Source organism: Balaenoptera musculus, chromosome 11 (assembly GCF_009873245.2).
Source record: "Balaenoptera musculus isolate JJ_BM4_2016_0621 chromosome 11, mBalMus1.pri.v3, whole genome shotgun sequence".
NCBI classification, from domain to species: Eukaryota; Metazoa; Chordata; class Mammalia; order Artiodactyla; family Balaenopteridae; genus Balaenoptera; species Balaenoptera musculus.
The window spans coordinates 24,346,895-24,370,558 of record NC_045795.1 but is presented as its reverse complement, the minus strand read 5'-3'; the positions used below and the strand labels follow the sequence as shown (position 1 = coordinate 24,370,558).

The 23,664-nt window shown below is 39.2% G+C and overlaps 1 protein-coding gene across 1 annotated transcript; it reads left to right on the top strand.

Moving 5' to 3' along the window:
• The first annotated feature begins 6,076 nt into the window (after nt 1-6,076).
• Nucleotides 6,077-16,841, top strand: LOC118903935 (DLA class II histocompatibility antigen, DR-1 beta chain-like). Its single transcript, XM_036869496.1, has 6 exons — nt 6,077-6,269; nt 11,810-12,079; nt 14,321-14,602; nt 15,356-15,466; nt 15,946-15,969; nt 16,277-16,841. Exons 1-6 carry the CDS (start codon nt 6,170-6,172, stop codon nt 16,288-16,290), a joined length of 801 nt encoding a protein of 266 aa, XP_036725391.1. The 5' UTR covers nt 6,077-6,169; the 3' UTR covers nt 16,291-16,841.
• The last annotated feature ends 6,823 nt before the right edge of the window (nt 16,842-23,664 follow it).

Sequence of the window (23,664 nt, the reverse complement as noted above, 5' to 3'; positions counted from 1 at the left end):
AGACACTATCAAACTCTTAGAGGAAAACATAGGCAGAACACTCTATGACATAAATCACAGCAAGATCCTTTATGACCCACCTCCTAGAAAAATGGAAATAAAAACAAAAATAAACAAATGGGACCTAATGAAACTTCAAAGCTTTTGCACAGCAAAGGAAACCATGAACAAGACGAAAAGACAGCCCTCAGAATGGGAGAAAATATTTGCAAATGAAGCAACTGACAAAGGATTAATCTCCAAAATATACAAGCAGCTCATGCAGCTCAATATCAAACAAACAACCCAATCCAAAAATGGGCAGAAGACCTAAATAGACATTTCTCCAAAGAAGATATACGATTGCCAACAAACACATGAAAGGATGCTCAACATCACTAATCATTAGAGAAATGCAAATCAAAACTACAATGAGGTATCACCTCACACCAGTCAGAATGGCCATCATCAAAAAATGTACAAACAATAAATGCTGGAGAGGGTGTGGAGAAAAGGGAACCCACTTGCACTGTTGGTGGGAATGAAAATTGATATGGCCACTATGGAGAACAGTATGGAGGTTCCTTAAAAAACTAAAAATAGAACTAACCATACGACCCAGCAATCCCACTACTGGGCATATACCCAGAGAAAACCATAATTCAAAAAGAGACATGTACCACAATGTTCATTGCAGCTCTACTTACAATAGCCAGGACGTGGAAGCAAGCTAATTGTCCATCGACAGATGAATGGATAAAGAAAGTGTGGCACATATATACAATGGAATATTACTCAGCCATAAAAAGAAAAGAAATTGAATTATTTGTAGTGAGGTGGATGGACCTAGAGACTGTCCTACAGACTGAAGTAAGTCAGAAAGAGAAAAACAAATACTGTATGCTAACACATATATATGGAATCTAAAAAAAAAAAAAAAATGGTTTGGAAGAACTCTAGGGGCAGGACAGGAAATAAAGCCGCAGATGTTGAGAATGGAGTTGAGGACACGGAGGTGGGAAGGGTAAGCTGGGATGAAGTGAGAGAGTGCATGGACTTATATATACTACCAATATAAATAGATAGCTAGTGGGAAGCACCGCATAGCACAGGGAGATCAGGCTCTGTGCTTTGTGACCACCTAGAGGGGTGGGATAGGGAGGATGGGAGGGCGACGCAAGAGGGAGGGAGATATAGGGTTATATGTATATGTATAGCTGATTCACTTTGTTATAAAGCAGAAACTAACACCCCATTGTAAAGCATTATACTCCATAAAGATGTTAAAAAAAAAAGAATTATAGGTGAAACTACTATGGTCAAATTAGAGATACTGTAGTTAATAACAGCAATAGCATTGAAGAAAATGTTAATGGTTAAAAGATTTTCGTGTTTAACTCCTGTTCGGAGTGGAAAATAAACTAACAACTATGTATTTTGCCTAGGAAGCAGAACCAATTTCTGTAGGACTAATTCTTGTTAGGCCTTTGTGTTTTCATACCTTACAATTCATAAAGCAGCAAGTATTTCTCATTTCTGGAGAAGCTGATTATTGCTCATAGTCATTGTGCTATCTTCTGCTTTGGTAATTAGATAGCTTTTTTCCTCTGGTTAATAATGTAGCCATGGTGTAGATAATTTTTTTTATTACTGGCCCCTTTGTTTTTATTTAAACACATGACCATACTCCTTTCTCCTCTGAAAGTTTTTGTTTTGCTTTGTTTTGTTTTTGTGTTTTAAGACCAGGTCCCATATTCTGAACTATAGAGGCTGATAGGCCATTTTTACACCCAGATTATCTTTAGCATCTCTAGGTGGATGTGTAATAGCAACAAGCTTTCCTATTTTATCTCGCATAAATATGGATGCTAGCACAATTTGTGAGGGGTCATATGCTTCAATATTCTCAAAATTGGTCTACAATATTGAAAGAACTGATTCATTTGACAGGCACACAATGTAGAAAGAGATGTCAATACAGAGGAGTAGCTCCTTCTCTCACTGTGAAGAATAATTACTAGTAAGTTTACTTTTTGAGGGTAGAAACTTGTTTATCTATAAGAATGGACCAATAGCAGAAGAACTGTTGAAAGATTTTTTTAATATATTTTGAATAAAGCAGACAACATTCAGACACACACCTGGAATCACTAGGTAGTTGCCAGTGGAAAAGCAAAGTGAAAGTTTGAAAAATAATCTGGCCAGTATTTGTACTGGATAAAGAGGTGGCTACACACAATTAACACAAGATCTAGATCAAAGAGAAAGAAAACTAAAACTCTTCCTACATACAACATTAAAGGATGGGCCTATGAAAATTCCAGTCGTCTATCTGTGACGACTCAATTGCAAACATTCTGGGTTTTTTTTAAGTGCTGTTTTAAAGTTTTATAAAACACAGGTAAGTTGAATCAAAGAATGACATTGGGAAGTTAAAGAAATCCTGTCAACTGACTTAGATAGCACCATGGTGTAAATACTGGCTCCATCCAAAGTTACTAATGGAGGAGATCCCTGAGATCTAACTGGAAAGGGTCTTACCAAGCCTGCAGAGGGATGATAGGGCCTGTAAATGGCACAGTCTTCTGTTGAGGATACATGTCTTTCATGGTAAGAAAAAATTGGACCTGTTTATTCATTTCTTATTATTAATATTTTTTCCTTAGATAAAGGGACCACTGACCTGCTTCTCACTAAGTTCCAGATTAGTGGTGGTAGCTTCTGAAAATTACAGAGAATATATCCAGACTACTCGGACAAGAGAGAGACATTCTATACTAAATGGCTTGCTGATATCTAAGAGCCCATTTTCCCCAGGTGTATTGTGACCTTTCAGGCTTCCCACTCTGTGACAATTGGTAGGACTCAAGACATCCCATAATGCTACAAATTTCAACCTGCCTGTTGTTCAACAAAATTCTGTGCATCTGATGTCACTTGATTGTTCCTAATAGTGTTGTGATTTATTTTTCCTAAAAGCAAGACTATGCTCTCATGCCTCAAGAACAGAGATTAGAACTTTAGTACCAAGAAACATTTTCTTCCAAAAACCAATTTAACTGCCTTTTACTCAGGAAATAGGCCTTTATTTGACACTTGTTTTACATACAAGAGTTGTGCAGAATTTCTTCTCTTGCTTTCAGGGAAGAAGCTCTGCCTTGAGATCACCTGTACGATACAGTTGTCACCAAAGCAACTTTGGTGACAGTCGCTGCATTATTTCACCCGAACTGTCCTTACGTTGAATCAGTATTGCAGAAAAGTGTGAGATATATAATATTTAAGACAGCACATTTTTGTTACTCATAAATGTATACAACATACAGAATTTAGGTCATAGTCATTGACTCATTCTTTTTAAAATTGTATGATTTGTAAATTGTATGTGAAATTTATCTAAACAAGTTTTGATAGTGTTCTCTTTTACTATATTTCAGTATGTTCTTGATATAGAACTACTTTTTTTTTGCCATTCCTATTATCCTGTGATATATGGTGAACCTTAGCTTGGCTTTCCCTGAGTACCATGTCACAAGTAGTGAATTCTGAGTAAATTATGATTTTCCGTTTGTCAAATTCAACATGATATTCTTTCCCATGGTTGCAACTGCACAACTTCCAATAGTACTAATTATTGTTGGCATTTAGGGACATAGATTCTTCTCAAATCCAGAAACAATGGTGACTTTTACCCAACCTCTCTAAGAAATGTTGAACTTTCCATATTAATAGAAATATATTTTTCCAAAATAAGGGACATACTATTTATAGTCTATTCAAAAATGTTCAAACTTGCATTACATTATGCTGAGAAGTCTGAAATAATGATTGAGAACAATAGATTGGATTGAGGAATTTTAAGGCCTCTGTTGTCTTCAATAAGAAGGAGACTTGTGGGGAGCTGTGGGTATCATTACATAAGATCAATGCAAATTTTGTTATTTCCAGAGGAGATTAACAATGCTGATGAAAGGAGTCTTTTAAGTAACTAGAATTGTTACAAGTAGCTGCTTCAATTTATATCAAATGCTGTCATTCATTAAAAGGAGTAGTTTTATTGATACGCATATCTCTGCATTAAAGTGACAAAAATAGATTCAATATAAGGGACACTATTCTCTTCAGAAATTGAATGTGAGTTGGTATGGTGTAATGTCCGAGCTTGTGGGGTTTGGAATCACATATAACTTGCTCAATCTGGAGTGTACCATTTACCAGCTTTGCATCCTTGCAAAAGCTGTTTATCTTCCTCCCATCATTTTATTATCTCTATCTGTAGGAATGAAAGTGTACTTAAATCACTGAGATGATGTGAGAATTAAATTTTTAAAAGATGTATAAAAAAGCCCTTGTATAATTAATTCATGGTAGAAAGTAAAATGCTTAAATTTGTTCAATAAATTTTAGTAATTTTTATTGTGCCATGGTTGGTACTGTTACAAGAACTATTGAGGTACATAAAGAAGGGCTGCTTATAAGAACTGCAGTGGAGCATGAATTAATGCAGAATTTCAGGATGATAGTTGACTTTTGAATTCCATTCTAAATCTGAGATATTACATTTACATTAATGTGTAATATTTATCTAAAAATAGAATTACATGTTAAATTATATGATTATATCAAAGGATGCAACTCATAGCTTTTCCAAAGTGTTCTATTTCCTGAACATTCTGTAATGTATTCATTAGCAAGGTCTTCTTATATCTTTTCTTAGAATAAAGCAAAAGATGTTGAATAATAAGGAGACACATCCCCAATAAAATGTGGAAATCAAAATGGAACGCAGAAGTAAGGGGTTGAACACATTTTCACATAAAATATTTGTTATTCTAAGGCAGAGTTGCTGTGCCAAAGGGTGACTTTGAGTCCTTTATCCACCTCTCAGCCCCCTGCACATTTTGCTTTGGACAGTTGGCCTTCCCACCTTGTTACATTATGTGCTCTACAAAGGTATCTTCAAGACCCTCCATTCTACATAAATTGTCTCCTCTAAGCCCTTTCTCTAAGTGTTTTCTGGAGGTGCCACTAAACTCAGTGACAGCACCGGAAGACAGACCTGAAAAACCTTTTCACTCAGGTTAAATTATTGACTAACTTTAAATTTCCTTTAGTTTATCAGGGACATCTCGACCTGTAAGGAGGTACAGACTATTCTCCAATCAACAGCTATAATTCTGTCACATCATCCGTTACCAGGGGATGCTGTTCCTTGAGGAGTCCACAGAATCTTTCAGTATTGAAATAACTGCAAGATCACAGTGCCTTCGTTTCAACTGTAGAGGTTAAGTAACTTCCCCAAATCTACAACACTAGGTTACGGTGCAATAAGGACCAGATTAAAGGTCTCCAAGTTAAATGATTAACTTGCAATCATTTTCTCTCCAGGAACTCAACTCCTAAACACAATCACACATACATTTGTCAAAATAGCTTTGTCTCAAGCAGAGAGGAATGAATGCTTGTAAAAGGCTCAAACGTGTGACACATCACTGACCAGCATGGAGCTGGCTCACAATAGAGGCCCAGTTAAAATGTTTCAGATGCAGCTGGATCAAACCTCTAAAGCACTAAATTAAAACAATCCTTTTAGGGGGCTTCCCTGGTGGCGCAGTGGTTGAGAATCTGCCTACGAATGCAGGGGACACGGGTTCGAGCCCTGGTCTGGGAAGATCCCACATGCCACAGAGCAACTAAGCCCGTGTGCCACAACTACTGAGCCTACGCGTCTGGAGCCTGTGCTCCGCAACAAGAGAGGCCACGATAGTGAGAGGCCCGCGCACCGCGATGAAGAGTGGCCCCCGCTTGCCGCAACTAGAGAAAGCCCTCGCACAGAAACGAAGACCCAACACAGCCAAAAAAATAATAATAATAAATGAATAAAAATAAATAAAAATAAAGGAATTCCTTTTAAAAAAAATCCAGTGAATTCCCTTTAAAAAAAAACAAATCTTTTTAGTGGAGGAAATTCTAAGCTTCAGAAGAGGACCTTCCTACTGAATCTCTGACCAGTCACTGATGATGCTTCTCGTCTGTGATGCTGATTGGTTCTCTAACACCGGGATCATCCAATCCAGGAGCAAATACTGAATTCCTTGGTTGGTGTCACTTGGGTGGAGGAGGGTCACAGTACCCATTTGAGTGGGGCTTGCCTGCTCCCCTCACACCCTGTCCTCTCCTGTTCTCCAGCATGGTGTCTCTGTATTTCTCCGGAGGCTCCTGGATGGCAGCTCTGACAGTGATACTGATGGTGCTGAGCCCTCCCCTGGCCTGGGCCAGGGAGACCCAACGTAAGTGTATACCTTGGATGGTGAGCTATCATGGGGTGGGGGAAGGAAGGTACTTAGTTTTGTCACTGTGTCCAGGCCATGTCCCTTAAAAATTGTGATATATTCTTCAGTGACCAGCTATCTTTACCATAGGGATCCCCAATTCTTTCCACAACAAAAGGTGTCTAGATATTTGTCCTCTCTATGAGAGCTGCATCAGGGACTTCCATATGTATAAGACATTTATTTTTCTCAATTCTCCTCCAATAAAACCTCCCTAGCCTTGCATCCCATTCTTTCATTGTCTTAAGAGGATTTAGAAATAAAGATAACTCCCCATTTGGCATTTCCCTTTATTATGTTGAGTTATGCCAGGAAAAGGGAAAGTTTCTCTGAGAATTTTATGGGAAATCGCAAGGAATTAGAAAGATCCCTCCTAGAAGATCCTGTGTTATATCCTCAAGAAGACCTGTGATGTTGGTGCCTCTCTCTAATATGTGAGAATGTATCAAAGGGTCTTCCCCCATATCTTTTCTTTCTCCTGAACCCCAATGTTTAAAATGCCTGTATCCCTGCCCTGGAGGTTCTCTGACAGAAGTTGGGATTCGTTTTCTCTCTCTTTCTCCTGGGTAAAGCACCCTGGAGCTGAAACGACTCTTAGTAATCCTTAGTACTTGAAATGACTCTTTAGATCAGGAGCATCCACGGGGTGTTCTTTGATGCCTTAAAGAACTTAGGACATCTTCTGAAAACCTGACACAGGTTAGTGTTCACTGTGAATCTATTTTGAACCTTTCTAGATGATCAGTTTCTCCTACATCTCCCCGTTCTTTGGCCCGAGCATATGAGAAGAGATTCAACTAGTAGAGGATAAATTATAGGTTCATCCATTGTGCTGTCTATGTTCCTTAATTAGCCATGTTTGGTTACCTCTCCTTCAAGTTTGTCCCTATTTTTCCCCAGCTATGTCATCAGCATTACTGAAAGTCCCCAACGTTTGCACAGACCCCAGCACTATAATAGATCCATTGGATGAGTTAAACTTATGAAATTTTCCCTCTTGCTTAAAATCACCTTTTTCTTTCCTGTGAATGCCTCTTACAACTAGTAGAAGAAGAAAGAGGACGTTTGTCTGAATTTGTCACAGAAAGTGGAAGGGATATAATGTGTCAGCAGAATAAAAGAGTGTTGGAGCTGGAGCCCCTTCTTGCTTTCCAAGATCCTCACAATAATCAATTCCCCAAACCATGAGTTCATTCATTTAGACCACAAATGTTTATTTGAGCAGCTATTATATACTAGGCTCTGTCTAGACTCAGAATTCTATATGAATAAAAGCTAGAAAAGTCTCAATTATCATGGAACTTACCTAATGACAGGAGAGAAAGATAACAACCCAATTAACAAAGAAAAACATTTCAAAGAGCAGTAAGTGCTCTGAAAAAAATGTATCAGGGCTATGGGACAGAGAAAATGGGATTCACTTGACGTTGGTTCAAGTGGCTAGGGAGGTCTCCCTGAGAAAGTGACCTTTAGTTGAAACATGAGTGATGAGAAGGAGGCAGTTATGTAAAGGGTGCAAGGGAACAGGGAAAGAACAAAGTGTGGAAAGATATTTGCTGTGTTTAAGGGACAGAAAAAGGCTAGAGTGGCTGAAACAGAGCAAGCAAGTTAGCACGTGGAATAAAATGAGATCGGAGAGGAAATCAGGAGCCAAATCATTTTGGCCCTGATGGCTAAGGTAAGATTTTTGAATTTTATTGAAAAAGATATGTGAAGCTACTGAGGGGTTACAAGGAGTGTCAGTTTATGTTTATTAAAAAAACAATTCTAGCTACCATGTGGAGATTGGATTGTACGGATTCATCAGGGAGACCTTTTAGGATCACGGTAGAATTCTCCAGGGAAGACGTGCTTGTGGCCTGATTTAGTGTAGTAGTGACAAAGACAGTAATAAAGAGAAAGGCAACAGATTTGAAATAGATATTTGTATGACTTGTTAATAAATTATATTAGGAAGGGGTAGAAAATTAAGCTTATCCCTCAGGATTTTGTCTTGAATTACTGGAATAAACATAATGGTGCTGCTTATTGAGGTAAGGAAGACTATGGGAGGAAAAACTTTGAGGTGGGTGGTTAGGAATAAAAGTTTTGTTTAAGTTTAAAATGATTTTTTGACATTTTTGTGGAGCTGTCAAGAGGCCAACTGAATTTATGAGACAAATTCAGGGGGAGACCAGGGCTGGAGACATATATGTTGCAGTCATTGACAACTGTGTTAAATTTCAGGAAAGTAGAAGAGGTTGCACATAAAGAAGGAGTGTGGGAGTGTGTAGTAGAAGGCAAAGAGAGGGCCAGGGTCAGTAAGTCAGCAAAGGGGAGTGGGAAGGAGTACCAGGGATAGTGACAAAAACCAAGAGAATGTGATGCAGAGAGTGAGGGAACTTAGATTTTTCAAGGATGGAGAGAGTGGCGATTTGTGGTGAGTATGACAAAGAGGTGGGTGAAATGAGAAAACATGACAGAGAAGTGAGCACTGGGTATGGTGGACCTGGCATTTGCTGTCAGTGGAGTATACAAGACAGGAGCTAGATTGGACCGTTTGCGGAGAGAATGGGAGCTGAAGAACTGAAGAATGGATTACAGATGACTCTTTTGACTAGCTGACCTCAGGGACAGACTGTGCTCTAGCATAAGGGAATCAGCTGGACCTAAAGTATAAAAATAAGAGCCCGATGAGAAGCTGGGAAAACCTGAGAATCAGACGTGTTTAGTTAGTCATCAGCAAGGAAGCATTAGAGTGCCCTTGAATGCCAAGGTTATGCAAAAAAACATTAATTAATACAGCCAGTATTTATTCATGTCCTAGAATACACCAGTTATTTTACCTTAGGCGGTAATGTTGGAGTAACACACCAAACAAATCTGGCTTCTGTCAACGTGGAGCCTCATAACATTTTACAGCTACTCTGTACCAGGCCTATAAATTTCAGTATGTAATTCTTATAACTATCCTATCATATCTGTAGCAATTAAAGACATATATATCACATGGAAGCAACCTAAGCGTCCATCGACAGATGAATGGATAAAGAAGATGTGGCACATATATACAATAGAACATTACTCAGCCATAAAAGAAACGAAATTGAGTTATTTGTAGTGAGGTGGATGGACCTAGAGTCTGTCATACAGAGTGAAGTAAGTCAGAAAGAGAAAAACAAATACCGTATGCTAATGCCCATATATGGAATCTAAAAAAAAAAAAAATGCTTCTTATGAACCTAGGGGCAGGACAGGAATAAAGACGCAGATGTAGAGAATGGACTTGAGGACACGGGGCAGGGGAAGGGTAAGTTGGGATGAAGTGAGAGAGTGGCATGGACATATATACACTACCAAATGTAAAATAGATAGCTAGTAGGAAGCAGCTGCATAGCACAGGGAGATCAGCTCTGTGCTTTGTGACCACCTAGAGGGGTGGGATAGGGAGGGTGGGAGGGAGACGCAAGAGGGAGGGGATATGGGGATATATGTATACATATAGCTGATTCACTTTGTTATACAGCAGAGATTAACACAACATTGTAAAGCAATTATATTCCAAGAAAGGTGTTAAAAAAAATCCAAAAAACAAAAAACATGTATATCTATGGAATCTAAAATTCAAAGAGTTTGAGTTATTTACCCAGTGCCACATTGTTAGTTCTAGAACTTAGATTATATTATCAAGTCTGAGTATATAGAAATTCCCTTTCTTCTAAGTCAGCATACCCCTTTTGTGTTAGATTTATATATACCACATTATTATATATAAAATGTTCTGCTCTTATTTGCTCAAAATGGTAATTAGTGATTATATTAATTGAAGACAATTGCCAAATGATGATGAAGATATTACTTGCTTTAGGAAGTTAAGGAATAGAAAGATCTTGTGAGCTTGCTTTCATAGGGTTATAAAAATAAAAATGTCAATATATTTATTGAGTATTTATTATATGATCAGCACTAGGAAGTGCCACTCTTTAATTTCACACTTAAAAATATACTGTGAGGGATATACTATCATCAGATCTGTTTTGGAGATCAAGAAAAAAGGCTCATGGATGCTAAAACTGACCTAAGTAGAAGAGCTCATGTTCAAATTCAGAAGTTCTGATTCTACAGCTTGGGATTCTAACCCCCATTAGCGGATAGTGGTTTGATTGTGTCTGAATTACTGACAAAATTTCTGATGTTCATATGCACAGTGTGTGTCTTGGGCGTGTGTGTGTGTGTGTGTGTGTGTGTGTGGAGGGGCGCTGCAAGGGCTGCTAGATCCAATACAAAAGAGACATACCTACTGTATAGCACAGGGAACTCTGCTCAATGTTATGTGGCAGCCTGGATGGGAGAGGCGTTTGGGGGAGAAAGGATACATGTATATGTAGGGCTGAGTCTCTTTGCTGTGCACCTGAAACTATCACAAATTGTTAATCGGCTATATACTCTTATATAAAATAAAAAGTTAAATAAATAAAATAATAAAATAAAAAATAAGATGTAAATGTATCTTTTTTGTTGTTGTTGACAAAAAAGAGACATTTACAAAAAAAGAGACATTTACATTCATTCTGCATTTATTAGTTGAAAAGTCCATATGTGTTCACACTTCCTGCAGCCTGCCATGGGCATGTGTTAAAGAATACAAAGAAGAAGTATTAAATATCCTCCTCCTTCTGAGGCTACATTAGCAAGTTGGGCTAAGGTTGCCAAATTAAATACAGGATGCTCAGTTAAATCTGAAGTTCTGATAAACAACAGTAATTTATCAAAATCGAAATTTCACTGGGAATCCTGTATTTTTATTTGCTAAATCTGGCAACCTTAAGTTGGGGACGAGAACTGGACAAACAGTGCTAACCATACAAGCTACAGTGAACAGTAACTTCACACTTTTTAATTTTGTAACGTTGGTGTCATGTGTCGATAAGATACTTGAGAATTTCTGAATAGTAAAATAGACCTGGTCTGACCCAGAGTACCCTTCTTTCCGCCATCATTTCTAGGTGATGGTCTCTACTTAAAGTCTGGGGACCTGCTCAGTTTTTTGTAAACTGTCTATATGAGAATATCATCTTCTTCTTAGTTTCTCCCCTTCTCTCCCCTGAGGAGACTTGACTACAGAAACAAGTTCTACATCTGGCCAAGGGTGGTAATTTGATGCCTACTTGTATTGTTGGAACTAGGAGACAAAGTTAGAAAATGAAATCGTTGAGGCACGAACAGGAATAAGATGTCTGTGGCTGTAATTTACTACTACAGATAAGTAGTGGACCAGAGGCAGAGAAATTAAGAAATACGATGATGTGAAGGATAAACTATGACTTTGCAATTGGTTGGCAAGCAAAGAAATAAATAAGCCTGGGTCCTGAACAAATTAATTTTCCTGGAAAAACAGCTCTTCAGTGGGTCCAGATTCTTAAAAAATATAAATTTCAGTGGGACCAAGATTTTCAACAAATGTAATGTCGGCTGCCGCGTGGGGCTGAGGCCTGACTGAGCGGCGGTGTCTCCCGCAGAGGATTTCCTGTACCAGTTTAAGAGCTACTGTTACTTCACCAACGGCACGGAGCGCGTGCGGTACGTGGTCAGACACATCTATAACCGGGAGGAGTACGTGCGCTTCGACAGCGACGTGGGCGAGTACCGGGCGGTGACCGAGCTGGGCCGGCCGGACGCCGAGTACTGGAACAGCCAGAAGGACATCCTGGAGCAGAGACGGGCCAAGGTGGACACGTACTGCAGACACAACTACGGGGCTGTGGAGAGCTTCACGGTGCAGCGGCGAGGTGAGCGCGGGGCTGGGCGGCCAGCGGGCGGGGGCGCAGTGCATGTGGGTGTGTGTTTGAGACAGACACAGAGACAGGGAGACACAGAGACGGGGACAGAGGAGACTGCGTTCGGGGGGCGGGGGGTGTGTAGGACTGCGAGCAAGTACGAGTTAGGCGGGTTCCTGTTGTCTGGAGACAGTGTGTGATTTTGTCAGTGACAGTGAGAGGGGACAGAGCGTGTGTGGTGTGCGGAGGCCCGGGAGGGAGGGGAGGTGTGGCGGGAGGGGTGCAGGAGGGAGGCTCCGGGCGTCCTTGGTGGTCCCTGTGGGGGAGGGGAGGGGGAGGGGGAGGGGAGGGGAGGAAACCCCCACTGGGGTGGGCGGTTAGAGATGCGGGAGGGACTTCAAGGTGTCTGTGGTTGGGGGAAGGTTTGGGGGAGGAGAGGTGAGGAAAGTGAAAGGATTGGGAGCCTGTGAGGAGAAGAGTCACAGCGTGCTCTGGGCACACACCCTCTGACTCCTGACACCCCAGAAATAAGTGTGCCGCGTCTGTCTGTGTGCAGGAGCACTTCACGGAGAAAAAGGTGTCAGACTACTTTTTGACAGGTGCGGGCAGGGGAGCCTCTGAGGCACCTCTGATCTTCCTGAGACTTCTTCTAGGTCTAAATTTTTCGCCTTTTTTTTTTTTTTCCCTTAGCCTATATATTTTTACATAGTTGAGATGAGTGTGTAATCACCTTTTGAATTATAATTATGTTAACACACTGATGTTACTATTTTTATAACGCTAATAGTATTCGAGTAGTTACATAATATTTCTTTTTATAAGTGTAACAATTCACCTCACAATCTCCTTTATCAGATCTTTTTTCAAAGATATATAGTGCCAAGTACTCAGTTTAAAAGTTAACATTTTTTATTTTAAATTTATATTTCTTTGATTCCTAAAGTTCTTGAATATCTCTCACATATTTATTGGCCCCTTGTTACTGCTCTAACTATTATTTATTCTCTATTATTTCTGGGGTCCTGGTGTTTTTCTCAGTGATATAGATTCTCTATGCAGCAAAATTAACTCTGCTGATATTTGATTCAGCTTTCTGTCCAGTTCGAGGTTTATATCTTGATTCAGTTTATTATTTTCCATGATAGAAATTTAAACATTTTACTTAATAAAATAAACTGCAAAATTGTTAGGAAAGATTTACCATCAATTTTAAACTTACCATTTTAGAGTATTGTAAAAATGTTTTTCACCAAGTTTCTCCATCATTTAAAAAAAATTGTGTTTATTAAGGCTGATACTGTCAGATTGTCTCAGGCGCTAAGCACACATATTTAATGAGTCCCAGACCCTTGCCTGAACTTATGTGTCAGCTTAAAAAGAGAGACAATTGCGAACTGATAACAATTCCAGTAGTAAATTCACTTGTTTTGCAAAGGAGAGGGATTGATTAGCCGAGTTTAATTATAAGAAAATGTTTTTTTAAATAATGACTTTTCTTCCTTCTTTCCTTCTCCTTCAGGACTCATGGGTTTTTTGGAATTCAACTCAGAGTTAGAGATTCACTTGCGTCTTTCCTTCTTCCTGGGGCAGAACCTTTTCTGAGGTGTTCTAAGGTGTGAGTGCCTGGAGACAGCTTTCCCAGGATTTCATCCTCTGTCTCCACACAGCCCCCCGCCTCGCTAATTTATCCACACTGCTTTGAATCATATATTCTTTCAAATAAAACAAGGGTAATAAATAGCTCTGATATACTGAAGGCTAAATTCCAGTTACAATTTTATATACTTCAGGTTCATTAATCCTCACATAACCCTACGAGGTGAATTAGAATTATTATTCCTTTTTATAGGTGAGAAAGATGAGACACAGAGGAATGGAAAAATTCTCCTGGGATGAATCTGTGAGAGACAGAGCCTGGATCTGAACCCATGCAACATGAATTCAGAAATGACACTTCTAATTAAATGCCTTGCAAAGATTTGTAAACATGTCAACAATAAATAACTGTTTCATGCAATGGGAAAAAAAGACACACAAGTATCCTCAGCATCTATAAAATCTAATGGGTCCATGCGGTAAGGGTTAAATTAAGGATCATGGTACTAACTCCTAAAGTTGGGCCACATGGCCACCTTTGAGGGAGACCTGCCCAAGGCTGCAGTCTGGGACTGGAGAGTGGATGCAGAAAGGCAGGCAACCAACGAGACTTACTCTGTCTCCCTCACTTATCCCCTCTACCATTTTCTCTCCTAGTGGCGCCTACAGTGACTGTGTATCCTGCAAAGACACAGCCCCTGCAGCTCCACAACCTCCTGGTCTGCTCTGTGAATGGTTTCTATCCAGGCCACATTGAAGTCAGGTGGTTCCGGAACGGCCAGGAAGAGGAGGCTGGGGTGGTGTCCACAGGCCTGATTCCTAATGGGGACTGGACCTTCCAGACCATGGTGATGCTTGAAACAGTCCCTCAGAGTGGAGAGGTCTACACCTGCCATGTGGAGCACCCCAGCCGGACGAGCCCTCTCACAGTGGAATGGAGTGAGACGCTTTCTGGCCTCATAAGTTCCTCACCCACCATGGAGGGGGCTTGCTTACCCCTGAGTGTCAGGTTTCTCCTCTCCCCACAGCATATGTTCATTTGCTCTATTCTCTCCTATCCTTCAGCTTAGGTTAGGAGGGTAGTCATGTGAATATCCTGTGATAGAGATCCTCTGATATTTTTAGATATCCTGTGATAGTTTGTACAAAGACCTATACCCCCTGAGAAGGCAGTTATGCCTGACAAGCAGAAAAGAGGTGTCCCTGTTTTGAGCCTTCCATCTTATCTCAGGTCATGGACACCTCTTTGGCCCTGGGCACCAGTCCCCTTCTTCAGGCTGGGCTGGTACTTCTGACATTGTTGCTCTGAGTTGTTCATTGTGATCTGAGAAGAGGTGTGTCCTCTACGATGTAGGGACCTTCCTGACATGAAGGGAGTCCAACCTCAGCTCTGCCTTTTATTAGCTCTGCCACCCTAGGCAACCTACTTAACCTCATTGAGTTCCTGGCACTTCACCCTTAAGATGTTGAAGTAGTGGCCTTATGTCAAGACTGTGATATTTAAATGAGTTTAATTCTCAGTGTGTATCTACTTAGTGTGATTCTTAAACCTCTTTTCCAGAAATGGCCAATTATTCTATTTCTTCCAGGGCAGGCTTTTTTCCCCCATTGTCACAGTTCTGAATCTCAGAGTCTCAATTAGAGAAGTAAGAACTGGGGTAAAATATCACTAAAACTAGCTTCTTTTCTCAGGGGCACAGTCTGAATCTGCTCAGAGCAAGATGATGAGTGGAATCGGAGGCTTTGTTCTGGGTCTGCTCTTCCTTGGGGTGGGGCTGTTCATCTACTTCAGGAATCAGAAAGGTAAGGAACCTGTTGGCAGCTGAGCCTCCCCACAGACTTCTGGGGGAAGAAATATGACTTTGCTCAGTTAGTTCTCTGTATATCAATGACCCTGTGTAAAGTCTTTCTTTGCTTAGTTGACCTCAAATTTCCTGAAAATCCAGAAATTGACAGTCCATGGTTAGCTACGGTTAAAATGTAAGAGGTGATGGCCTGCAGAGATAAGAAAAATGTTAACATGCTTGGAGATTTTGGGTGGAGATCCTGGGGCAAATGCAGGAAGAGACACTAAGACTGATGAAGTTATACTGGATTTGTGTGACAGAAGCTTCGTAGCTTACCAGCTCTCAGTGTCTGCTCTCCTCCCTGCCCTGGCATCGTGTGATTAGGTTGTGGTATTAGGGGAATGTGAGGTGGGGGTCGGGGGTTGGGACCATTGTGTCTGGGGACAGATTAACCTCCATATATTTTAAGTATATATCTTCCCTTCTCTTTCCCAGGACACTCTGGACTTCAGCCAACAGGTAATGCTCTTTAACTCTCTTTTAGAGACATACTTAGTCTCCCTAGAACAGATGGTAGAGGTGACAAGACAGGTGACAGAAATAATGGGAAAGACCTTGGATCTGACTTTGGATCAGGCAGTTTCCACTGAAGCTTCTTCTCTCCACTAAACAGAAGGCCTGTGCTCTGAAGTAACTTTGGCTCAGGGAGACTTAAGAATTTATTTTCCTTCTTAATTCAATGCTTTAACATGAGACCCTGAAAGAGGAGGAAAAAACTGCTTGCAGAGTTAGATCTGGAAACAACCCTCTCCTCTGTCTTTTGCAGGACTCCTGAGCTGAAGGGAGGGTGGTGACACTCAAGCAGAAACCTTCTGTCCCGGCTTCTTCGCAGCATGAACATGTTTCCCGCTTTGCTGTAATGCTTCCACAACGATAGCACTTCTCAGGATCTGGTTTGCTCCTGGTCGAGTGACCCTGCAGAAAGCGTCCTTCGTGCTGGCTTCCTCAGCCCCTGCCCTTGACCTGGAAGTCCCCAGTATTGATCGCAGTACCTGATCTTCATGTTTTCCTGGTCCCTTTTGTTTTTAACCTTTACTGCCTCCTGTGCATCTGAACTCATCTTCTGCCCACTTTTCTGTTTAAAGTCTTTCTCAAATAAATATGGATGAAAATCATCTGCTTCATACAGTTCCAAGGAAGGAAGTAGAAAGAAAAGAAAAAAGGAGAATTGCATCATATAACAATAATGGTTTTCATTAACATTACTGAAATTTGGTCACTTGGGGATCTGAAAGATTTCCTTGCTTCCTTCCCTGTTTTTTTCTTGGGTTTTCTGTATCCTCTAATTAGGAATGTTTTCCTGAACTAGAATAAAAACCTTGTTGAACCCATTTCATGGTTGTCTCCTACATCTTTGCATTCTCAAAGACAAGCATGCAAGTTTCTTCACACCATGGGATACAGAAAGGGGCAAAAAATATAAGAAATACAGGTGACTTGTAAGGATGTGATGCCCTGACAATTTTTGTAATCATGTTCTTTTTTCTCTTTTTCCCTGTTTTTTTTTTTGTTTGTTTTTTTGAAGAAAATATCTAATCCTGGGTACTTCTTGAACTCCTCTTTTATTAGACTAATGGTGGGCTTCAACACTTCAGTCTTTTACTGTCTCTCAGATAAAAGGCAGTGGCATGCTGGCTCTTTGGCTGAGATGCATTCTTCCCCATAAATAGGGTTCAGAAGGCCTTCAGGACAAAGCCAAAACTATTGGAAAAGGTACATTTCTGAGACCCTCCAGATTGTGCAGTAAACTTACTGTCTGTTACAGGAAAATCCTTAATGGACCTTATCTTAGCAGAAATCAGGGACAGTTCTGGGAAAGAAAAGGGATTATATAAATTCACTGATGTACATCCAAACAGTGAAATACTCTGCAGCTGGAGGAAAAAATGAGAATAACCTGCTGTGGAATAATATCCAAAATGCCCTTTCAGTATGTACAGGGCTGTGTGTATAGTACACAACATTTTGTTTAATAAGATAGAGGAGGAGAATAGGAATATATAGATACACCATTCATTTTATCTGTTTATCTATTTTTCTATCTATCATCTATCTTTCATCTGGTTTTGTTTGTAAATAGAAATAATGGAAGGATTTTTTAAATGGTTGCCTATAAGGCAAAAGAAAGGAATAGGTTAAATAGGACAGAGATGAAAGCCGGACTTTTCCTATTATGTCTTTTTAATAGTTTTAACTTGAGGCACATTCAAATATTTTATGTAATAAAAAATTTAAATCAACAGTTTAAAAAGGTGATACATAAAAACTGAAAACAAACTGCAAGGATATAAACTGTTGATGGAAAAATAACTAATCAATAGTCAATCTAAGAAAGAGAATTTTATTCCAGCCAAACTGATGATTATAACCTGAGAAATAGTCTTTCAGATACCTCTGAGGACTGTTCCAACCATTAGAGGTCAAAGCACAGTTACATAAATTTTTGAGACAAAGGGTTATATATCAAAGTAACATTGTCAGTTTACAGAGTCCAGCAAGGCAAGTAATGGGTCACTGTGACCCCTTACAGAATTAAGGAATGAATGTTACTTCCTAAGGTGCTACCTTGCTGACACCAGGAGAAAATTGCTTTTTTTTTCTTTTTGGGTGAATAGGCATTCCGATGTCTTATAATGGGATCTAGCTAATGTATAATGCACAATGCACACATAAGGGGGAGAGATAGTGGCTCAAATGGCAGAAAGATTTTATGTCAAATTTTTCCTGTCCTGCCTTAAAATAATTTTGTTACTGAGTCTAAGCTCACACAGCTTGCCACACAACAGGCCAGTCAATTGAGAGACAAGGTGTTGGAGCCAGGAGTAGGGACTTTATTTGGAAAAAGCCAGCAGCCCAAGAAGATTGTGGACTAATGTCCTAAAGACCCATCTTGCCTGGTTTTGCATGCTAGTTTCTTTTATAAAGCAAAGAGGGGGAGGTGAGGAGGTAAAGTTAAAAAGGCAATAGGTTGCTGCAAATGCTTCCTGGTTCCAGCCAGACTCCGGAGGGGATGTGTTAAAATTCTTTCCTGCAGCCATTCACAGGTGGGTCTGGTCAGGATGTTTCCTGTGAGTTAAACTAAGGTATTTTAGCTTAATGCTCAGGCCTGGGGGCCAGGGTTCTTAGAGGTGGGCCATTATGCATGTTTTAAGCTATAGGCAACCTCCCTTTAGTGATTACCTTGAGCAAAGGAAGTAGAACGCAAAGGTTAAAGAAAAAGACCCAAATATGGAATCAGACTTGTTCTTTCCTATTACAATTTCGTTCCATCAAAAGAAACTTGACAAAAAGTATATGATGGGAAACAAGCTAGAAAAGTAAATCAAACTTTCTTTGACCTTTCATAAAACACTGTGGATCTACAACTGTAAATCAGTATATAGTTCTAAATTCCAAAGACTTCAATAATATAAAGGAATTGGATAGGTTTCAAAGAAAGCACTAAATGGGTTAAGAAGATGGTGGCTTCTGCTATCATATTCCATCCTAAGAGTCAGTTTCAAATGTAAATCAACTCTAAAGAGTAGATAATTCAGAAGTTTATTTTAAAGTGATGGTCATTTGAACACAATGTCAAAGTCAAAGAACAGGAATTGTGTGATCAAAAGATTTGAGAGGTATGCTAGGGCCAGAGGTTAGTGAAGCATGGGGCACCTGGTGTAAAGATTAAGTTAAAATATAGCTTGGTGAAGTCTATTATCTGTTAGCTACAGAAGATGGATCTTGGCCCCTAATCTCACAGAAATGGAATAATGTCTGATAGTGGGGATTTGTAAGCAGCCCCTAAAAGCATACTTCTCAAATCTTTTGATCACACACTGCCTCACCTAACATTGTTGATTCTTTTCTTAGACTAAAGAAGTTGGAAAGAATAATAAACAAATAATGGGTGACTAGACCCTTTCCACAGCTTCCCCTTCAGTAATCCTGTGAGAAAACTATGTGAACAAGATAACATCTAGAGGAAGATCACAGGAGGCAGCAAGTCTGCACAGAATGGAAAATGATGAGGAAGCTAACCCCCTACCTTAATGATCGACTGAGATTATTTCCCCTTTTCCCTTTAAAAACTGTCATGGCCAAGCAGGATCTTCAGAGTTTTTGCTTGAACACGAGTCCGCCTACTCCCACCACAAGTTGCCAGCCTCCTGAATAAAGCAAATTTTCCTTTCCATCCAACACTTGTCGTCCAAGTATTGGCTCTTGAGCAGTGAGCAGCCAAACCTAAGTTTGGTAACATTCATTGTGGTGGCGTGGGAAATTGGGAAGTAGATAGAAGGCAGAAAAACGTCTCTATAGATTCATGCAAACAAATATAAGTAAAGAAATTAAAGATGTGAACCATCTTTACCAAATTTTTATTTATAATTGACACATATTTTGACTACATCCAATAACCACAGGGTATGTATTTCCTTAAGTTTTACAAAGCATATCTACAAAATAAACCATACTTTATGGCCATAAAACAAGTTGCACAAAACTTCACAGGAATAAAATCTCACAGAATATATTCTCTGACAACAATCCAATTAAATTACAATCAATAAGACTGAGAAAATAGCCAAGTTTTTGGAAGTGAAGTAATACACTTGTAAATAATCCATGGCTTATGAAAGAATAAATCAGATGAGAAATTAGAAAATATTTTAAAGAAATATTAAAACAGATTTTCAAAATTTGTGACATGAAACCAAAACTGTCCCTAGAGAGAAATTTATAGGTTTAAATGCTTAAATTATAAAAGGAGAAATATATAAAAATCAGAGATCTGAAAGCTTAAGTTAAGAATCAGGAAAAATAGGTAGCTAGTGGGAAGCAGCCGCATAGCACAGGGAGAGCAGCTCGGTGCTTTGTGACCACCTAGAGGGGTGGGATAGAGAGGGTGGGAGGGAGACACAAGAGGGAGGGATATGGAGATATATGTATACATATAGCTGATTCACTTTGTCATACAGTAGAAAATAACACAACATTGTAAAGCAATTATACTCCAATAAAGATGTTTTAAAAAATTAAAAATAAATTAAAAAAAGAATCAGGAAAAAGTGAATTTAACTAAAAAAAAGTAGAAGAACTGAAACAGAAAAAGTAAGAGAGGAAATTAATACAATTGAAAATCAATGTATATTAAAGACAATCAACAGAGCCAGAAGATTTTCCTTTTCTTTTTCAGATAAACTTGCAAGACTGATAAGGAAGAAAAACAGAAAAAATCCAAATTACAAATTATTAACATCTGGAATGAAAAAGATGCCACTCTTACAGATCCTATAGGCATTAAAAAGATACTAAGAGAATATTATAAAGAATTTTGTGGGGTTTCCCTGGTGGCGCAGTGGTTAAGAATCCACCTGCCAACACAAGGGACACAGGTTCATGCCCTGGTCTGGGAAGATCCCACATGCCGCAGAGCAACTGAGCCCGTGGGCCACAGCTACTGAGCCCGTGGGCCACAACTACTGAAGCCTGTGCTCCTAGAGCCCATGCCCCACAACAAGAGAAGCCACCGCAATGAGAAGCCCACGCACCACAGTGAAGAGTAGCTCCCACTCACCGCAACTAGAGAAAGCCCACGTGCAGCAATGAAGACCCAACACAGCCAAAAATAAATAAATAAATAAATAAATAAAAGAAAAAGAAAAAAAACTTAAAAAAAAGAATTTTGTGGCAGCAGATTTGATATTTTAGATGAAATTTATTGAAAGACAACAAATTTCATGATCTATTTCTGCATTAACAAATCATTCTCAAACTTAGTGGTTTAAAACTACAGCTATTTGATGATTTTTCACAGTTCTGAGAGTTGGTTGAGCTTAGTGGGTGGTTTTCATGGAGGGTCTCTCACATGGCTGCAGTCAGACAGTAGCTGGGGCTGGGGTCCTCTGGAGGCTCATCTGGGACACTGAGACACTCTCTCCCTCTGCATGAAGTTCCAGTGCCTCTAATGTGGCCTATGTGGTCCCATCAGATGTGAAGACAAACTTCTTTCCTGATAGCTCAGGACTCCCAAGAGAGGAAAGTAAAAGCTGCAAGACTTTTTTAGACTTAGCCTCAGAAATTGTGTGGTATAACTTCCACAACATTCTAATGCTCTAAGTGAGTACATGTCCAGTGCTGATTTAAGGGAAGGGAAAATACAATCTACCTCTCCATGAGATGAATGGCAAATAATTTGCACCCATCTTTTTTTTTTTTTTTAACATCTTTATTGTAGTATAATTGCTTTACAATGGTGTATTAGTTTCTACTTTATAACAAAGTGAATCAGCTATACATATACAAATATCCCCATATCTCCTCCCTCTTGTGTCTCCCTCCCACCTTCCCTATCCCAACCCTCTAGGTGGTCACAAAGCACGGAGCTGATCTCCCTGTGCTATGCGGCTGCTTCCCACTAGCTATCTATTTTACATTTGGTAGTGTATATAAGTCCATGCCACTCTCTCACTTCGTCCTAGTTTACCCTTCCCCCTACCTGTGTCCTCAAGTCCATTCTCTACGTCTGTGTCTTTATTCCTGTCATGCCCCTAGGTTCTTCAGATCCTTTTTTTTTTTTTTTTTTTTTAGATTCCGTATATATGTGTTAGCACACAGTATTCGTTTTTCTCCTTCTGGCTTACTTCACTCTGTATGACAGACTCTAGGTCCATCCACCTCACTACAAATAACTCAATTTCGTTTCTTTTTATGGCTGAGTAATATTCTATTGTATATATGTGCCACATCTTCTTTATCCATTCATCTGTCGATGGACACTTAGGTTGCTTCCGTGTCCTGGCTATTGTAAATAGAGCTGCAATGAACATTGAAGTTGCACCCATCTTTAATCTACTCCACAAATTTACCAAACCTGACTCAAAAATAGACAATCTGTACAGTCTTACAGGTGATAAGGCAATTGCATCTATTACTAAAACCATCCCTTAAAGAAAATTCCAGGCCCAGTTTGCCGCAATGTTGAATTCTACTAAATATTTTCAATCCATCTGCAATTGGTTTGTATTGAAATTTGTGTAGGTGTCACAGTATCTTTTCTCAAATGGACACTTAAATGACTTAATAGGGTTTTTTCCACACATTGCTTTGCAGTGCCACCATAAACTAGAGCACTGTCTTTGGGAAAATATTTATTTCTAAAATTTCTCTTTTGTTGTCTAGTTTGTCTGCACTTGAGTCAACATCACACTATGTTCATTAATATGCCACAATATGTTAACTAGTATAGCTAATACCACACAATGTTAATTAACGTTAACATTTTATTATAATTAGCATTTTATTACCTTGGACTCAAGTTCTTCCAGTTTGTTCTTATTTTTCAAAATTTCCTTGGTTAATCTAACACTTTAGTAGTTACGTATGAATTTCAAATTCAGCTTGACAATCCTCCCCACACCGACCATACACACAAAAGAAAACAGAAGAAACAGGAATCAAACAAAACAAGCAAGCAAGAAAACAAAGGAAATGTTATGTGTAAGCTTATGTCTTAAAACTGGTATTTAGATTGGTTTAAATTATTTGATTTCTTGGCTGATAATGTGTAGCATTAAGGGAGTGGTCCCCAGAATGTAGAATCAGACAGGAAGTATTATAGTTGAGTGATTTATATATTTATCATTCTTCTTTTTTCACTTTTGGATGTTTGGGAGTTCTACACTATCATTATTATTATTGTTTGACTATGACTCTAGAAATGACAGCATACAAACTTTAGTCCAATATGAACCAATATTTTTATCCAACTCCTGAGTAACACAAGGATCTTGGAACGATTTAACAGCTTATACTCTTTCTCAATTTATATATTATTGTTTTGGCTATTTAAGTTTTAAACTCCACAGGATAACATCAGTATTGCTTTATAACTGATATATTTTAGAATGACCCACGTATTTACTGTTCCCTTCATTCTTCATTTCTTATTTCATCCCAGACTTTCTATCTGGGGTTACTTTCCTTCTGCTTGAAATATATACATCTTTCAAATTTTCTACATTAAATCTGTTGGTGGTAAAGACCAGCAGTTAGTCTAATCTTCTCTCTTTGAAGACAATCTGTATTTTCCCCCCTCTGACTGCTTTAACATATGCTCTGTCTTAGTTATACTCTGGTTTTATTAGAGTATCTAGGCGTTTTCCTTTTTATTTA

What these genes read in the sequence shown, in the direction of transcription:
- LOC118903935 (XM_036869496.1), top strand. Translation starts at nt 6,170, where the DNA reads ATGGTGTCTCTGTATTTCTCCGGAGGCTCCTGGATGGCAGCTCTGACA. An exon ending in CTGGGCCAGGGAGACCCAAC is followed by an intron (nt 6,270 to 11,809) that starts GTAAGTGTATAC and finishes TGTCTCCCGCAG; the next exon opens with AGGATTTCCTGTACCAGTTT. An exon ending in CTACTTCAGGAATCAGAAAG is followed by an intron (nt 15,467 to 15,945) that starts GTAAGGAACCTG and finishes TCTCTTTCCCAG; the next exon opens with GACACTCTGGACTTCAGCCA.